The sequence below is a fragment of the Engraulis encrasicolus genome, chromosome 7 (genome assembly GCF_034702125.1).
Source record: "Engraulis encrasicolus isolate BLACKSEA-1 chromosome 7, IST_EnEncr_1.0, whole genome shotgun sequence".
Lineage (NCBI taxonomy): Eukaryota > Metazoa > Chordata > Actinopteri > Clupeiformes > Engraulidae > Engraulis > Engraulis encrasicolus.
This window is the reverse complement of record NC_085863.1, coordinates 40,329,504-40,348,684: the sequence shown is the minus strand read 5'-3', so window position 1 is coordinate 40,348,684 and position 19,181 is coordinate 40,329,504. Positions and strand designations below refer to the sequence as shown.

General features: G+C 48.2%; 1 protein-coding gene across 2 annotated transcripts in view; it reads right to left on the bottom strand.

The window, feature by feature from the left end:
• The window catches only part of atp2a3 (ATPase sarcoplasmic/endoplasmic reticulum Ca2+ transporting 3), an 83,867-nt gene that overhangs the window by 24,989 nt on the left and 39,697 nt on the right, over positions 1-19,181 (bottom strand). For both annotated transcript variants that reach the window (XM_063203533.1, XM_063203534.1), the window contains exons 6-9: positions 15,104-15,184; positions 14,261-14,346; positions 13,018-13,173; positions 12,372-12,680 (exon numbers count right to left, since the gene is read on the bottom strand). In XM_063203533.1, coding sequence (XP_063059603.1) covers positions 12,372-12,680; positions 13,018-13,173; positions 14,261-14,346; positions 15,104-15,184 — 632 coding nt within the window. The remainder of the gene's footprint in view (positions 1-12,371; positions 12,681-13,017; positions 13,174-14,260; positions 14,347-15,103; positions 15,185-19,181) is intronic.

The following is a 19,181-nucleotide window of genomic DNA, read 5'->3' as shown; positions in this document are numbered from 1 at the left end:
TGATTACATTGGAGACACTGTTATGTTGAGCACTAAACACACTTCTATACACTGATATAACCAAACATTTGGACATGACATGGCAGGGAGCCTACATGACTGCTCGTCTTTCCATGCTTACAGTTCAGAACCGAAAAAAGAGGGGGAGAGAGAGAAAGAAAGGGGGAGAGAGGCAAATGGAGGAAAGAGAAAAACAGAGATTGAGGTCTCTACGGGCCATTAATAACATGGGAAAGAAAAAAGGAAATGAAAGAGAGAGAGCGAGGGGAGGGAGGGAAAAACTCACAACTGTTTGGCTCCACCTCACTAGAAGCAGGGGTTTCCCTGCCTAGCTCCTCCAATCAATGGACATATGATGTCACCGGGGCATTTTCCAGTGTGTGTGTGTGTGTGTGTGTGTGTGTGTGTGTGTGTGTGTGTGTGTGTGTGTGTGTGTGTGTGTGTGTGTGTGTGTGTGTGTGTGTGTGTGTGTACACAGTGGGGTGATCTACAGTCTCTCTGTTCACTGACCTGGCCAGAGCTCTTCCAGTCTCTAGCGCCTGACTCACTGCTGCCACACGCACGCACTCGCACATGCACACACGCACGCACACGCACACACACACACATACACAAACACACACACGGCAACCCCACACACACGCACGTACAACCCCTCTCTCTCACACACGCACGCACACACACACACACACACCTCTGCTGCAGTGACCTTGGCAGCTTTTTGCCCAATGACAGCAGAGTGCGGATCCAGCCTTGGGCTGGCGCGGAGTCCCCTGGTCGTTACGCTAGCAGAACATTCACAATTTATTACCAAGGAACAGAGGGTGGGGCAATGAGACAGAACCGTCGCTGGCGCTTGCACACGCACTGGCGCACGCACTGGCGCACGCACTGGCGCACGCACTGGCGCACGCACTGGCGCACGCACGCATTGCTTTTGCAAAAAAAATGTAAAAAACACAAAACAAAAGGAAGATGCATACGTATTTTTTTTGTGCAACTATAACATCTTTTATGTCCAAATACTCTTTGTGTGGTGTGTGTGTGTGTGTGTGTGTGTGTGTGTGTGTGTGTGTGTGTGTGTGTGTGTGTGTGTGTGTGTGTGTGTGTGTGTGTCTGTGTGTGTGTGTGTGTGTGTGTGTGTGTGTGTGTGTGTGTGTGTGTGTGTGTGTCTGTGTGTGTGTGCGCCTGTGTGCGCCTGTGTGCGCCTGTGTGCGCGTGCGAGAGAGAGAGAGAGAGAAAGAGAATAAAAGAACATTTTGGTCCAACTAAGCTTGATCATTATACGCCCACTTCTTCCCCAAGAAGAGAGCCATGCAGGTGGTCCATCAAATGACGCTGATCAGAAGGTCAAAGGGGCGTACGAGTAGTGAGCTAATTTCACGGCTACTTTCAGCACTGCAGTTGGTGAGGGGAAAAGGAAACAAACACAAAAAGCAACTGAAGCTGCGTGGAAAAAATGAAGATGAGGAAAGGGGGATGAAGGGAAGAGGTGTGTGTGAAATGACTGATGGGGCAGATGGAGGAGGGAAAGTAAGAGAAAGGTAGAGGGATAGAAAGAAATATGTATGAATAGACAGAGAGAGAGAGCGAGAGACAGAGAAAGAGAGCGAAAGAGCGAGAGAGACAGAGCAGGTGAGAGAGAGAGAGAGAGAGAGAGAGAGAGAGAGAGAGAGAGAGAGAGAGAGAGAGAGAGAGAGAGAGAGAGAGAGAGAGACAGAGAAAGAGAGAGAGAGAGAGAGAGAGAGAGAGAAAGAGGAAGAAAGAGCAGGTGATAGAGAAAGAGTGAACATTGGGAGAAAGAGAGAGGGGGAGAGAGAGAGGAAGACAGGTGAGCAAGAAAGAGATGAAGCACATCAGTATTCATGTCTTGACTCGACATAGCAGCATAAGTGTCATTTACATGTGCCTGCAAAAACGCCTGCTTAACTTATGCCTGAAGAGGAGGGTTTAATGGACACTAATGTGCACAGGGGCTGAGTGAGCCACGCACAGCCTTGCACGCATGCGCACACACACACACACACACACACACACACACACACACACACACACACACACACACACACACACACACACACACACACACACACACACACACACACACACGCACACACACGCACACACACGTACACACACACGTACACACACACACACGAGCAAGCACACACACACACACACACACGAGCAAGCACACACACACACGAGCAAGCACACACACACGAGCAAGCACACACACACACACACACACACTAGAGCGAGCACACACACACGAGCACACACACTCGAGCACACACACACGAGCACACACACACGAGCACACACACACGAGCACACACACACACACACACACACACACACACACACACACACACACGAGCAAGCACACACACACACGAGCAAGCACACACACACACACACATCAGAGCGCGCACACACACACGAGCACACACACACACACACACACACACACACACACACACACACACAAGCGTGCGGGCACGCGCACACACATACACGAGCACACACGAACACACACACACACATACACACGAGCGCGCACACCAGGGATGGAAATAAGCACCCGTCCACCTGCCAATGACGGGTAAATTTAAGTGTTGACTGGTAAACACACACACGAGCGCACACACACACACATGAGCACACACACGAGAACACACACGAGCACACACTTAATCACACAAACCTATGTGCACGCGCACGAGCACACACACTAAATCTCTCTCATACTGCCTTAATGGGCATCTCAAAGGGGAATAAAATGGCTGACTGTAGATGTCATGAAACGGCTGTTGACTAGAAAGTTCTCTCCTTCTCCTGATGTGCATTCTGAGACATGGCTGTTTATACAAACACACTCTCGGGAAAGAAATCCAGGCATATGCCCAGCTCATCACAACACACACACATTAGACAGGCTGTGTGTGTGTGTGTGTGTGTGTGTGTGTGTGTGTGTGTGTGTGTGTGTGTGTGTGTGTGTGTGTGTGTGTGTGTGTGTGTGTGTGTGTGTGTGTGTGTGTGTGTGTGTGTGTGTGAAAGTGAATAATTATGCATGTACTCTGAAACATCCCTTCAGTTTCGCTTGATGGAATAGGCAAAATAGTTCCACAAGCACAAAATGGAAAACATTAAATAAATAAAAAGTGGAAGGGGAAGGAAAAAGACTGCACGTGTTCAATCAAGAGAGAAGTCCGTGCGATTACTGGTGAGCGTGACAGAGGCCTTAAGTCTTCACACATGACTTTCCAGTATCTACAAAAACACAAACGTGCCTTTGCATGCAACCTAGCCGAACTTTGGATAGTAGGCTACTGGACTGGAGGTCCGATGCCACCTTACCAGGACATGCAGTACCAAGCCAGTAAGGCTGTAACGATACACCCAACCCACGATTCGGTTTGTATCACGATATATGACCCACGGTTCGATATGCCCCACGATATTATTATTTTTTAAAGGGAAAAAAATAAGAAGAAAATAAATGATGGGCTATATTTATATATAGGCCTATGCTTTCTTTTTGCATTTACCTGCCTACATTATTTTTTTTTAGGTCTACTAAATGATGTTGCAGATATAGGCCTACCACTGCAACCTGTTCCCCAGGTGTTGACATCAAAGCACAACACAGAGAAATAAGGGATATTAGTTCACCAAGGAAAAATAGGCTTATTACAAATAGGCTTAGATCATATCATGCTGAGATGCTGACCATGTGTGAGAGGCAGAGATGGAGAGAGAAGGGTCAGGGTTCCAGTATAGGTAGCCTATAACAACTGTCTCACATTGTCAAACATTATCCAATTAATAATATCCAAACATTAACTGAAAACAACACTGGTAATATTTCGTCAGGAAACATGTTGTATTAAGTTACTTACAGAAATGCAACACTTAATTTTGATGTTTAATATTTTTGTAACTGTTTTGATCGTGCAGCAGCGCGCACGCGCTTATACAAACAAAACTCGAAATGAACCTCAGTTATGTTCTCAGTATGCAACACGCACGTTGTCTTTTGTTTGGTTTTGTGATTTGACATTTTGAAATGGAGCATGTTTTCGCTAGGCAGGCTTTCGATGTGGGGAGGATATAATGCTACCTAATATCCACATCGACCTCAACGTTCGCCGGACTTCAGACACTCTTTCAAAGCCCTTTCAAATTTGGGCAGGCGGAGCATCTCGCTCTCTCGCATTCTTTCTCTCTCTCCGCTCAACGTCTATCTCCACTCAACATACATCGGCGCATGCATGAATCAAAAACATCTTCACACGTTTGATAAAGCCTTCTTGGTCTGTTGTTCATTTCTGTGCTTTACCTTCCGACGTTTGCCCAAGTTTTTTTGTCTCGCGGTCGCGGAGGTTGCTCAGGTAACAACCAATGCACGTGCTGCTGGTTGGACGGAACATTTTACAGGAGAGAGGGGTGAATGGAAGTGTTACTCGCTCATGTGCGCCCCATTTCTAATTGTCTTTGAGCGCATATACAAGCATTAAGCGCATATGCAAGCATTTGCCTGTATCCTGCTGTTTTCTAGACTGAGGGGTAACAACTTTAAAAGGGCGCATCGCGATTCTGCGAGGAAGGTTCGCGATAGGGGTTCGTGGGTCTGCGTACCGCGATCCCTCGGTTCGATGCAATATCGTTACAGCCTTACAAGCCAGCCATGCATGACTTTCCAACTTTCCAGTATCTATGCAAGAGCACAACTGCGACTGTGCACAGACGACCAATCCAAGGTCTAATACCACCCTACCTGGGCCCAACCAACCTCACGAGACGTTCCAATTTTGAAAATCACAAATATGACTTTGCACAGTGGAATCTATATTCAAAGTCTTTCTTGCCCAGGTCCAGAACTAGAACTAATCGGTCCAACCACACACAACTTTCCAGTATCTAAAGATGCGCCTGTGCCTCTGCCAGGAACCTATCCAAGGTCCAATACCATCTTACCGGGACTAATTGGTACATCCACTTTCCAGTATCTAAGAACACAAAATGTGGCTTTGCACAGAACCTTTTTTTGCCCACACTCTTGTCCAGGCCCAATACCACCTCACCAGGACTAATCGGTCCAACCGCACCATCATTTTCCAGTGTCTTTAAGCACAAATGTGACTCTGCCCGGAATCCAAGGTCCAATTCCAGCTTACCAAGACATACAATACCCAGTCAACCTCACATGATTTTCCAGTATCTAAAATGACAATGCAGCTGTGCATGGAAACCTATCTGAACCCTTATCCAGGTGCGATACCCTCTTGCCATCCAACCACGTAGGACTTTCCCATACCTAAAAACACAAATGTGACTTTGCATGGTGTACGCTATTCAAGGTCCAATACCACCTTACCAGGAATAATGGGCTCAACCGCATATGACTTTCCAGTATCAAAAACACAAAGGAGGCTTTGCAAGGAACCTTTTCACTCTTGTCCAGGTTCATTACAATCTTACCAGGGCCACCCTTACCACAAAGAACCTTCCAGTATCTAAAAACAAAAACAGCTCTGCACGAAACCTACCCAAGTTCTAATACCACCTTACCAGGACCAATCGGTACCGAAAAATGTGATTTTGCAAGGAACCTTTCCACACCTATTCTATCCACAATCTGTCCCACCACACATGATTTTCCAGTATCTAAAAACACAAATTCAACTTTGCATGGCAGAACCCATCCAAAGGATCAAAAAAACACCTTACCAGGACTAATTGTTGGTCTAACCACCAGTCTAGTTGCCCACTAAATGCCCTCCCTCCCCCGCACACAGACTCGCAGTTGAAGCATTCCCCGCTACCAAGGCTCATAATTGCCAGTTTTAAAAAACACTGGGTCGCAAATGAATCGAAGCGGTCCCTTAAGGCCACAGGGCCCTGAATAGGCCTGCTTACATCCAGTTTGATTCCATGTTGCTGGGGGTCTCCATAGCAACACTAAGCAATGGAGGACATTTAGCATGTGGTGCTAACAGTCGTTAGTGGTTTGGTCTGACTGACTGGTGGCCTGTGTAGAGTGCATAACTCTACACAAATACATACATATAAGCATGAATCCACATCCAAAGCTTCTCTGTAGTTCTGGGTGGGGGATCAATGAGGAGCTTTTCCGACTGGGATGAGTGTTTAAAGGATGGGAAAATCAGATCAGATTGCATCCTCAATCAACCCATATGTGAAATAGAGAAATTATAATTGGCATCAAAAAGCTGCTTTGGCGCATCACTGGTGGAATATAATCATATCGTGAGCCATCAGTAACAACTGAGACTACAGTGCATCACACAAACACAGGTCCAGACTACAACCGAAATTCTCACCGCCACACATCACAGTTCTCCCTGGCTGTCCCCATCTTCCTCACCTCTCTTCCTCTCCACCCTTCAGCCACCACCTACTGCACCACCTCTCCCTGAGGCTGCCAAGGTGCCATGCTGCCATACCCGCACTCCAGCTCCCTCATTTCCCCATTCCTGTCCTGTCCTCCTGTTGGCACCAGACAAATCATGTCTGTGTCTTCCTCACAGGAGACTCCCACCATGCCAGCCAGCACCGCCAAGCGGGAGGGGAAGAGATAAGAATAGTTGGCGGCGGGGAAAAAAAGAACGACAGCAAGCGGATGGCTGGTGGTGGCGGCTTTGTGTGTGCGCGTGTTTGTGTGTGTGCGTGTGTGTATATGTGAGTGTGTGCGCATATCTGTGAATATGTGTGTGTGTGTGTGTGTGTGTGTGTGTGTGTGTGTGTGTGTGTGTGTGTGTGTGTGTGTGTGTGTGTGTGTGTGTGTGTGTGTGTGTGTGTGTGTGTGCACCAACGCGCCAGCCAGGAAGGCAGGGAGTCAGGGGTAGAGGTAAGGCTATTCTTTTACCCGTCACACAACACCTCAAAAACACCAAAGCAATGGAAAAGCTGGGAGAACGCTTCTCAACACCACACAAGCCCCACAGGAAACCTGCAAACAACTCCTCTTGCTTCCACCTCACACACAAAACAACACGCGCGCACACATTTCATATTACTCCTGACTAGTAAGGGTGACTTCAGGTCTCTCTTTCTCGCTCTCAAACACAGACACAAATCCACAAACCACACAGCCACAGTCAAAGGCAGTTCACACTACTCTCGTTTAGTGAGGGTGACTTCAGGTAAACAGCTCATTTTGCACACACACACACCCCTACTCATACACACACACACTCACACACTGACACACCCACACAAGCTTGCACAAAAAACACACACACACACAGAGAACCACACAGCTACACGCAAATGCAGTTCCCACTACCTCCGTAGTGAGGGTGTCAGGTAAACAACTCCTCTCCTCATGCACACACGCACACATGCACGCATGCACACACCTCCCGCCGAGAGAGGGTGACATCAGGTCATGCAAAGCCTGTGGGGCAGATCAATGTCACAGTCTGATGCATTTCCGGAACATTCAATTCTCCCTCAAAGGGCATGCCAGGCACCAACCAGCACAAACAACAAAGGCAGCAAAGCAAAACAAAAAAACTAAAAACTTAATAAGAGGAGTAATAATAATGGCATGACATAACAGGCTGATGCCAAACAGAACGCCTGAGGGGATCAATGTGAGAGGTGGGAGTCAAACAGGGTCTAGGGGAAGTTGCTGAGGTGTGTGTGTGTGTGTGTGTGTGTGTGTGTGTGTGTGTGTGTGTGTGTGTGTGTGTGTGTGTGTGTGTGTGTGTGTGTGTGTGTGTGTGTGTGTGTGTGTGTGTGTGTGTGTGTAGTGGTCTAGAGGCTGGGAGTGGAGTGGAGTGGAGTGGAGTGGAGTGGAGTGGAGTGGAGCGGACACAGGAGGGTAAATATTTACCCCGAAGCCACGCTCTTACCGGAAGGTTCCCATAGTGAGAAGGGAGATTAAGCAGGCCCGAGAGAGAGAGAGAGAGAGAGAGAGAGAGAGAGAGAGAGAGAGAGAGAGAGAGAGAGAGAGAGAGAGAGAGAGAGAGATAGTGGGCGAGAGACAGAGAGAGTGAGAGAGAGAGGGAGAGACATAGAGGTAGAGAAAGGGAGAGAGGGAACTCCCTGCCACCAAACAGCAGGACCCAAGGACTCCTGGCTTCCATGGGTGTCATTAGTACGTTAGTACAGAACAGTGAAAGAAAAGACACATGAGAGTCAGAAAGAGTGAGAGCAAAAGAAAGAAATGTCATTCAAGTCAAGTAAAAAGGTGAAGGAGTGTAAGAACAAGAATGAGAGACAGCGAGAGCGAGAGGGAGAGCGAGAGAGAGAGCGAGAGATAGAGAGAGAAAGACAAAAAGAAAAAAAGACGTAGGACAAAAATGTGTGAGACTGTAAAAAAAGACAGAACACCATCCAGCAAGAGAGTGAGAGAAAATACCCTCTACCCTCTTGGCAGGAAACACACACAAACACAGTGTGTAATGTACAGGAAGTGACAGAGTGACAGAAAATAGACGGCAAGGTCTCCGCTACTACATATCTCTCTCAACCATGCAGTGTTGTGCACGCAAACGTGCGCGCACACGCACACCCACACATTTTGACCAAAGTCATTTCAAATAACTGTGGCCTAAGCTCAAAGCAAGTCACCCTTTTGTAAAAGCAGACAGATAAACACAGCTAGTTTGTGTGTGTGTGTGTGTGTGTGTGTGTGTGCGTGTGCGTGTGCGTGTGCGTGTGCGTGTGCGTGTGCGTGTGCGTGTGCGTGTGCGTGTGCGTGTGCGTGTGCGTGTGAGTGTGAGTGTGAGTGTGAGTGTGAGTGTGAGTGTGAGTGTGAGTGTGCGTGTGCGTGTGCGTGTGTGTGTGTGTGTGTGTTGAGAGAGAAGCATCTGTGAAATATGATTAAGCACCAGCAGAAACAGCTTGCTGTCGTGCCCCAACATGATCGAAGAACTGGGAGTCAAAGACAAGCACAGTGCTGGTAGTGCGTAGGCACACACACAGACACACAGACACACAGACACACAGACACACAGACACACAGACACACAGACACACAGACACACAGACACACAGACACACAGACAATTCCATCAAGTGAAACTGAAGGGAATTTCGATGTTGACAAATTATTATTCATTTACGCACGCACACACTTCTCCAACCCCACCCCATTTTAAAAACATGTAGATCTGTCTGAGGATTAATTTGTCATCCTAATGATGACACATAGGAACATGCTGATTGAGGACCATAAGGGCTTCCTGGTATTGACAGTGAATGCTCATATCAGGACAAGGTTGATGAAGGCATGGATGAGTAATGCCGAGATGGTGGATAAGGGTTCGAGAAGGCATGTCAGTCCCTAAGGCCTAAAGCCTTAAATTACACATGCAACTGTGTGCAACCGAGAGCACATGCTGTACTTTCTTCCCACCATACTGGAGGTATCATCTAGGGGGCAACTGGGCCCTCACTAGGCTTTCACTAATTAATGTTTTCCATCATCGTTTGACTATCGCCACCACAACACGGAAGTTCGGATGATTGCCCCGTGCAGATTTGTCAATATTGCACCGTATGCGTGCTGTGTCATAATAAGAGAGGCACAGAGAGAGAGAGAGAGAGAGAGAGAGAGAGAGAGAGAGAGAGAGAGAGAGAGAGAGAGAGAGAGAGGAGAGGAGAGGAGAGGAGAGGAGAGGAGAGGAGAGAGGAGAGAGACGGAGAGAGAACTAGCAAGCCAGACAAACAGACAGACAGAGACCAAAAGAGAGAGGAATGGAATCTGCAAGTTTGGAGCTGGTGCCAACACAAATAGCGTCTTGTCTCAGGAACAGAAAAGACAGAAATACAGACAGTCAGACATACCAGACTCAAGGTGCTCAAGTACTGTAGGGAGGAAGAGAAGACTGACAACATATCTCTCTGGGCTCAGCAAGTACGCCTGTCACAACTTACTTTAGGCTTGTCTCTCTGTGTGTGTGCGTGTGTGTGCGTGCGTGCGTATCACTGGATCTCCAGTCCATCAGCGGTAATGAAATGTCACGCCTGCCAATCTCATTGCCCCCCCTTAGACCTTTCCAGTGTGTTTGTGCAGTGTCATGCCGGTCCAGCTTTCCAGCCCTGTACCTTGCTGGAAGCTTAAAATAGCAACACCAACCCCCAGTAAGATTTTTTTCTGTATGGTGGTTGGGGTGCACCCTTCAAAATTCATGAGGGGAGCTCTTATGTGATTGGTTACATTCAGGGTTAGGAATAGAGTTAGGCTAGGGTAATGTAATAAATTGCTTAGGTTTGGTGCAACATTAAGAGCACATTTTAATAACTACATTCCTAACTGTGATGCTGGTCATAATAACTCTTGTATCATTATGAAGTCCAACTTCGAGCTTCCAAGATCATGTAAAGGAGATGCAACTTGTGGTGAATCAACCACAGACCAGTTGCTCCATAAATAGGGAAGAGTCAGCCACAACCACCCTGCAAAATAATCTTCCACCACGGGGTCCATCTCAGTATCCAACCTCCCATCCTCGTGCTCCACTTGTGGTCTCGAGATGCGAGGAAGGACGCCATTGACAATAGAAGTTCTATTCAATATCTCACAAAAGCACCATTCAAAAGGTAATTTTCTCATTTGCAAGCAGATTGTTGCATGGGGACAAGTCCCCCAAAAGTTGTTGTGCCTAGGCTGTCGATGGGGAAACTTTATTGTTTTCTCCACGGAGGCATCAGAAAAGCAGGAGGCCACAAGCGCAAGACTAGTTTGGGAGGTTAGAGAATGAGATGAACACAAAATGTCAGCATACCAGCATCTCTTGAATCCAATATTCCACCTTCCTCCACCCCCCAGGGCTGTTCCAAAGGCACGAGTGACAACAATAAACATTGCTGCACCCACAGGGAGTTTCCATTCTGCTCAGTGGTCCTCAATTTCCCTGCTCCCACCACACACGCGCACACACACGCAGACACATGCAGACACATGCAGACGCGCACACACACGCACGCGCGCAGACGCACACACACACACGCACAGACGCACCCACAAATTCTGTACACACTGAGAGACAAACAAGCACACGCGTGCACATACGCCCATGCATGCATGCACGCAGGCGCAGACGCACATGCATACAACTTCACCTGTCTCTGTTCCAAAGACCATATCAGTGCAGTACGGTGTGCAGCACTCACTGCCGGGGAATTTACAGAGATGTGGTTTGGAGATACAGTAGGCTACAGTACAATACGGCCAAAAGTCACCAGATCTAACTGAAAACTTATCCCAAGGATGTTCATGTTTAGACACATGGAAAAGGGGTTATGAAGGGACAAGAGGGGATGAGGAGACAGGAGAAAGGCGACACAGTGGAAAAGGTTTGCCGAAAAGCCATATGTAAGTGTTTAACTGACCTCAACCGTTTGAAAGCACAGTGCGCCTTTGAAGTCTGCTAACTAACCATGATCCCTTTTGATTTCCAGTCTTCCTAAGACATTCTTTATGTATGAAGGCAAACACTTACCCGACTGCCTAAAACTCTCACATCATGCCTAGAATCACAGCTGTGTTTACAAAAACCTTTAGATCATCAGTGGGTCTCTGTTTCTCTGTAATAACTTGCAAGAGCCCTTTTTAGGGCACCAGGGTTCAGTTTCATTCATCCTGTTCTTAAAATGTTACACTACATGCAGAAGACGGTTATCAACAGCCATGTACAGTAGAGCAGTGGTTCTTAACCTGGGGTGCGGGCACCCCCTGGGGGTGCGCCAGAGATTTCAGGGGGTGCGCAGAATTTTGTTTGTGTTGAGGTTGTGACCAAAATTCTGCTAGTGAACATTATAATTAGGCCAAATCAAAACCAAATTAAAACATGTTTTGGTCCCCATGTAAAGGCATGAGGTATTGATTATTGTCTCAAGCAAGTTTTGTTGTAATTAATCACTAAAATCATTTTTTTTGTGTGTATACACGTGTAGACGCGTGAGTTGTGGGTGCGCTACTTGTCTTGGGCACAGGTAAGGGGGTGCGTTGAGAAAAATAGGTTAAGAACCACTGCAGTAGAGGGTACAGTCTATGGAGCAATGTGGGCTGTTTCTGCTCAAGGGCACTTTAGCTATGACCAAGATCACCACATACACTACATCTGCCTAACTCTTAACTCTTAACAGATCACTCTCCAGTTCTAAACGCCCGACTAGTCCACTTAATGTCACTCATCTTAAGTGTCTGACTGCAGTTTTTAAACTCTCACCCACTCGCCACTCCACCTGCAGACAGAGATCTTATTGGTTGGCAAGCAGCTTTAAAACCCTGCCCACTCCTGTCACTCACCCTGCCCACAGATATGTGATAGGTTGTCAGGATGCTGTGTCTGCACCTTTGAAGGCCCGCCCACCCCACCCCTGTCACTCACCCTGCACACGGACATCTGATTGGTGGTCAGGGTGCCCGTCTTGTCGGAGCAGATGACTGAAGTGCAGCCCAGCGTCTCCACGGAGGGCAGCGAGCGCACGATGGCGTTCTTCTTGGCCATGCGGCGAGTGCCCAGCGCCAGGCAGGTGGTGATGACGGCGGGCAGGCCCTCGGGGATAGCGGCCACCGCCAGCGCCACGGCGATCTTGAAGTAGTAGATGGCGCCGCGCACCCAGGAGCCGCCGTGCACCGGGTCAGCAAAGTGGCCGATGTTGATGACCCACACGGCCACGCACACCAGCGAAATCACCTGGGGGAACAGAGGGAGAGTTGGGATTAGCGGGGTAATCAACAAGTAAGAGAGAGCAAGTGCGTGTGTGTGTAAGTGCTAGTGTGTGTGTGTGTGTGCGCGCGCGCGCGCGTGTGAGTGAGTGTGTGTGTGTGTGTGTGTGTATGTATGAGTGTGAGTGTGAGTGTGAGTGAGAGAGAGAGAGAGTCAGACAGCCAGAAAGAGTAAGAGCTAGAGAGAGAGAAGATCTTGTAGAGTGATGACCTTGTGTTTATAGATCAAATTGTGTAACCCAAGTGACTCACAAAAGCAGACAAGGCGAGAATGTACATTTGCATGTGCATGTGCGTATGTTCACCTTAGAGAGCTGCTGGCCGAACTCGTCCAGCTTCTGCTGCAGTGGGGTCTTCTCCTGCTCGGTGGAGGCCATCTGGTTGCGGATCTTACCGATCTCCGTGGCGACCCCGGTGGACACCACCACGCCAATGGCACGACCCGCCGCAATGTTGGTCCCCTACAGCAACAGAAGACACAGAAAATAAACAAAAAAAGTCGAGACACACAACATGCACACATGTACAAACGCATGCACACAGAGACAAAAACACACACAGACGCAAAGTGACACATCCCGACAGAGAGGTCAAACAAGACACAAAACAAAACTGCTGAACTGGGAAAAAACGTTCTTTAAAGGAACACTAGGCAAGTTCTGGTTCCCAGGGACGACACGGGACAAATGTATCTGCTGGCTGTGGTGTAATGGCTGAGCATAATGTCATTAAGTGGGTTTGTCCCTGGGGGGGGGGTGGCTCCCTCTTAAATGAGCCAGGACCTGATGAGGGTGGTGGTGGTGGTGGTGGGGGAACTATAAATTGTAGAACATTGTGCCCCAGCAATTACACTCACTCTGCACCACAAAAATAAATGCACCCAAAAACAGTGTGTGTGTGTGTCCTCTACAATGTCACCATGGTCAGCAGTTCTGAAGAAAGATGTAACTGAGGAAGGGGAAATGGCGAGCATCCTTCACAATTATCCTGACAGTGTTTCATGAGTATGCTTTGTAGATAACTAGGAAGAAGGAAAACCGTGGTTTAAAGACTCGATTAAAAATAAGGCTTTTTATTTAATAAAATCTGGTACATGCATTTGTCTGACATGGCCTATTTACCTGCATGGACCATTCATTTTGTGCAGTCCAGAGGAGACAATTTATACACGTAAAAGGACAAACAAAAAGAAACATTGACTTTGCCTTGAGTCAAATTAATCGAATAATCTTATTCTGGTTCAGTGGAGGAAATGCATCTAGACTGTGAACTGCACTGTGGGGCCCTTGGGATTTCGGTACAGTTTACAATACACCACGGGGTCAAAGAGCATGACGCTGGGGTTTTCACAGAGTTAGATCGAAATCAGCCACTCCTGTGTGTGGGAATTGGACCACAGGGAGGCATTGAACCAAGACCTTGAACTCTCTCTCTCTCTCTCTCTCTCTCTCTCTCTCTCTCTCTCTCTCTCTCTCTCTCTCTCTCTCTCTCTCTCTCTCTCTCGCATTCTCTGTCCCTCTCCGCCCCAAACAGGAAGGAAGCCCTTACCGAGAACAGCATGTTCTTCTTGTCCTGATTGACGGCTCTGGGGTCAGGCACCGGGTCCGTATGCTTGATCACCGATACGGACTCCCCTGGTGAAGAGACGGACAGAGAGAGGGAGGGAGAGAGAGAGAGAGAGAGAGAGAGAGAGAGAGAGAGAGAGAGAGAGAGAGAGAGAGAGAAAGAGAAGAGAAAGAGAAAGAGAAAGAGAAAAAGAAAGAGAAAGAGAAAGAGAAAGAGAAAGAGAAGGGGGAAATAGAAAGAGAGAGAAAGAGAGAAGAGAGAAGAGAGAGAAGAGAGAGAGAAGAGAGAGAGAAGAGAGAGAGAAGAGAGAGAGAAGAGAGAGAGAGAGAGAGAGAGAGAGAGAGAGAGAGAGAGACAGAGATAGAGACAGAGACAGAGACAGAGACAGAGACAGAGAATGTACAGTAAATATACCTAGCAACACATGATGCATCATGACAGATGGGTCACTAGTAGATGTGATGGAGCAGTGAATGTTTTATATACACACACACACACACACACACACACACACACACACACACACACACACACACACACACACAGGGAAGGCGGCAGGGGGACAAAAGGGTCAGTTGTCCCAGGCCCAGGGAGAAAGGGGGACCCAGAATTTGGTCCCTATTACATTGTATGTATTGAGAAGGGGGCCCTTTCAGATGATTTTGTCCTGGGCCCAGTCAAACTTGTTAGCAGCCTGGCCTGCACACACACACACACAAACACGCACGCACATGCACATGCAAACACACACGCACGTGCACGCGCACACGCACACACGCACACATACGCGCACACAAGTAAAGTGCCAATCCTGTTATCCCGTACCTGTGAGGATGGACTGGTCCACTCTCAGCGTGGTGGACTTGATGGAGGTGATCCGGATGTCGGCTGGCACCTTGTCACCAACTGCAGCAAAACAAATCATGAACACAGGAGAGAACGGCGGTGAGTGGGGGAGTTAAATTGGGCCAAGACTTGCCTGCCAACCTCATGCTGCATCGTGACACATGCACAGCAGTGAACCCATTGAACCCAGGAAATCTCCCACCGTCATTTAGAAACAGTACTCCACAGCAGAAGGTGCACACTGCACACAACGACATTGCATTTATGCCTCACCCATGCAAGGGGGCAGCCCAAATAGCATGGAGGGGAGAGCACTTATTAATTACTCCACTCTCCCACCTGGAGGGTCGGGATTCAAACCAGCAACCCTTGGGCTACAAGCTTGACACCATAACCTCTTACCATACTGCCCCCCTTTAAAAAACAATTTTCAGTAGTCAAAAAAAAAGAGTATTCACCCCTAACCCCAGGCCATTGCCCCACCATACAGCAAATCCAAATTTTAACTGCCTGTACTTTGGCAGTCATGGCCTAATGGTTAGGGGCAGTGGTTTTAAGATCAGAGGGTTGCAGGTTCAAATCCCACCCTTACCTCTCCCTACACCTACAGACTTGAGCAAAGTACCTAACCCCACGCTGCTCCAGGAACTGTAACCAATACCCTTGTAAATAACGAAGCCGCTCTAGATAAAAGCATCAGCCAAGTGTAATGTAATGCAAAATAGTAAGCTCAAGAAAAGGGGAGGGAAGTGGAAGATACAGGGTGAACGAGGAAGAGAGCAAAAAGAGAGCTGAATGAGGACAACTTGCATGTAATACACAAAAGGCAGACCCAAAAAAGAAAGAAAGAGAACAAAAAAGAGAGAGATCAGGGGAGGCAGGAGGAGGAGAGGGGGAAGGAGGACGGGAGGAAGAGGAAGAGAAAGCAGAAAAGAGGACAAGTTGTTTGTAATGAACAAAAGGTTGCTTAAAGGCAGGAGGTGTACTGTGGGGAGTGTGTGTGTGTGTGTGTGCGTGTGTGTGCGTGTGCGCGTGTGCGTGTGCGTGTGTGTTGCCTGTGGCCATTGTAGGCAGGAGGATATTGCTAGCTCTGCTGTTGCCATGATCACACAGGAAATGAGAGCAGGGAGAGTTGCACGGGGCCCTCTGCACATCCATCCAGCACGGGGCCCTCTCCACATCCATCCAGCACGGGGCCCTCTCCACATCCATCCTGCACGGGGCCCTCTCCACATCCATCCAGCAGGAGGCCCTCTCCACATCCATCCTGAACTGCTCATCTGGGAGAGCTGCGGCGCACCCCTCAGAGCGCACGCGCACGCACGCACGCACGCACACACGCACGCACGCACGCACGCACATGTGCGTGCTGCAGTGCTCACATACACACACACACACACCAATAGATTGAAGTTTCCCCAGTACACACAATGCCCCAGGCAAGAGAAGAAAAACGGAGGAGTCACACAAACGTAAGTCACCAACAGAGCTCTAACTTCACTTCAAAGGTGAACGACACAACACACACACCTGATTCAATCAATACCAATCTTGCTGTCGACAAATGAACATAGAAGAAGGCTTTTTCCTCCCTTTACAGCCCAGGGCAAAATAAACTGTTCGCATCCCTGGATTACAATGTGACATCACAACCACAGCCACAATTTGGAGCAAAACCTGTACTAGTAGTCTGTACAGCTCTCAATAAAATGCCTGCCTTCAGGTTTAGTTCAGTTATGAATTAGAATGTGTCAGTAAACAAATACTACAACTTCTGGGGGACTACAACCACCCAGCAGTAACAGTTAACAGAATGAAATGCTAGTTGGAGCAAAACAATGTTAAAGAGTTGACCTGTTTCAAACTGTTCAAACTACACAACCTGCAAACTCATCGCAAAAAGAGGAAGTTTCCATTTTTCCCGTTTTTGTCAGGTCATTGGGTTTACATAACCCTAGTTAACACAGGCATTTAGAGATTACATGTGCACTCTTTATAGAGCTCTGCCCCAGATACAGGCTGTTGGAAAGTAAACCTGAATTGGAGTCACGAACCGGCTTGGTACAGGTCAGATATATACAGTGAGGTAGGTCAGGCCAGCTGGAAAGTTTTTTGTCTCTTTCCTAGTTTAGAGCAGTTTTATGAAGATATATGCACCCCTATACCATGAAGTTCAGACATGGAGGAGCTTCTCTTGCATTCTTTATTTTTTTTGTCTTTTCCCTCCCTTCACTCTTTCTAATATCTACTGGGGCTTACTGCTCTGTCTCTGCTCCCCAAAATAGCTTTGGTCACACTCCATCAACAGCATGCACGCATACATACGGTGCTGCAGTAGCACAACGGGGCTGCAATAGCAGATAGGAAACTACACCCCTCCTACACCCCTCCTACCCCCCTACGCACACACGCACACACACAGAGAGAAAGACAGTGAGAGAAACGTACAGTACACACACACACATGCACACAAACAAAGACAGTGAGAGAAACGTACGCGCACGCACACGCGCACGCACACGCGCACGCACACACGCACACGCACACGCACACGCACACGCACAGATAAGACTTCCTCCCTGTCAGGTCCTTTCGATGATTTTGATTAAGTTGTGTGCCAACGGAGCTGCAGTAGCGGATAGGAAACTACAGTCCTCCTCCTCCTCCTCCTCCTCCTATGCTCTTCCTCCTCCTCCACCTCTTCTCCATCCCTTCTCCTCTCATCTGTTCTTCCTCTTCCTCTGCCCATCGCCTCAGTCTCCTCCTCTCACCTTTCTCCATCCTCCTCTACTCTTCCTCCTCTCCCTCTTCTCTACCCTCCCTCCTCCGCTGACCTCTACTTCCTCCTCCTCTTCATCCTCCCATGGCAGTTGCCTTATGCCCCCTCCTACAGTACAATGCTTCAACTGACCTCGAGGAAGTTAGCCACCCACCCTCCCACCACTTACACACACAAATAAAATGCTTCACTTCACTGTTGGAACACATCTCCGAGTGGTACAGCTCACCTCGAGGAAACACCAACCCACCCACCTCTCTTTTCTCGCTCACACACACACACACACACACACACACACACGCACACACCCCATCCCTCACTGTTGGAACACATCTAATCTAAATGCTAATGCACCGGGGCACTCTGGCCGACTTTGGGTGTTTGGTGCCCTTTGAAAGCACAGCCGCACCGACAGGCGCTCCGCCGCCCGCCACCGCATACAGCCAAATGCACAAAACGCTGATGGCACTCTTGTTGCGTGAGAGCGATTACACAACACAAACGCTCTCCCTTTCTCCCCGTCTCTGGCAAACAATCGGATAGGAAAGTATGAAGATTGCCCCGACACTGCCTGCTGCCTATATACAGTAAACAGTTATGATTGAACATGATGGAAAAATACCAGACGTCGTTTCATTAGCATTTTTAATTCATAGAAAATTTGTATTTATTTGTGAGGTTGATTTGCAGATGCCTTTCAGCATACAGACACAGCTTTCTCTGAAACCACCAGAGAACTGTGTAGCTAGTTGATAATGAATGGGCATATTTATAGATCAAGAATGGGCATATTTATAAATCACAAAGGGACGTGTGCACACTTGTGCACTCACACACACGAACACACGCACTAACACACTACAAAGGGGGTTTCCCTCCACCTAGAGAATGACCATGCCAGACTTTTCTGGAACAAACAGGAACACGGGAGCAAAAACTCACCCAAGATTTCCATCTCCTCAGGCCTTGTAGAACTCCTCTGCCACTTCCTCAGACCCACGCAGTGGACATTTGCTGCTGCTAGGGTGTGTGTGCGTGCCTGTGTGTCCATGTATGTTGTGGAGTAGAGGTGTGCATGTATGCGTAGTTCCATGAGTGTGTGTGTGTGTGTGTGTGTGTGTGTGTGTGTGTGTGTGTGTGTGTGTGTGTGTGTGTGTGTGTGTGTGTGTGTGTGTGTGTGTGTGTGTACATATGTGGATGTGGACCTTTTCCATCCATTTCAAATTGGACCGGATTTGCAAGCGTGGCGTAACGTTGGCACAAGTGACAGTCGGGCGG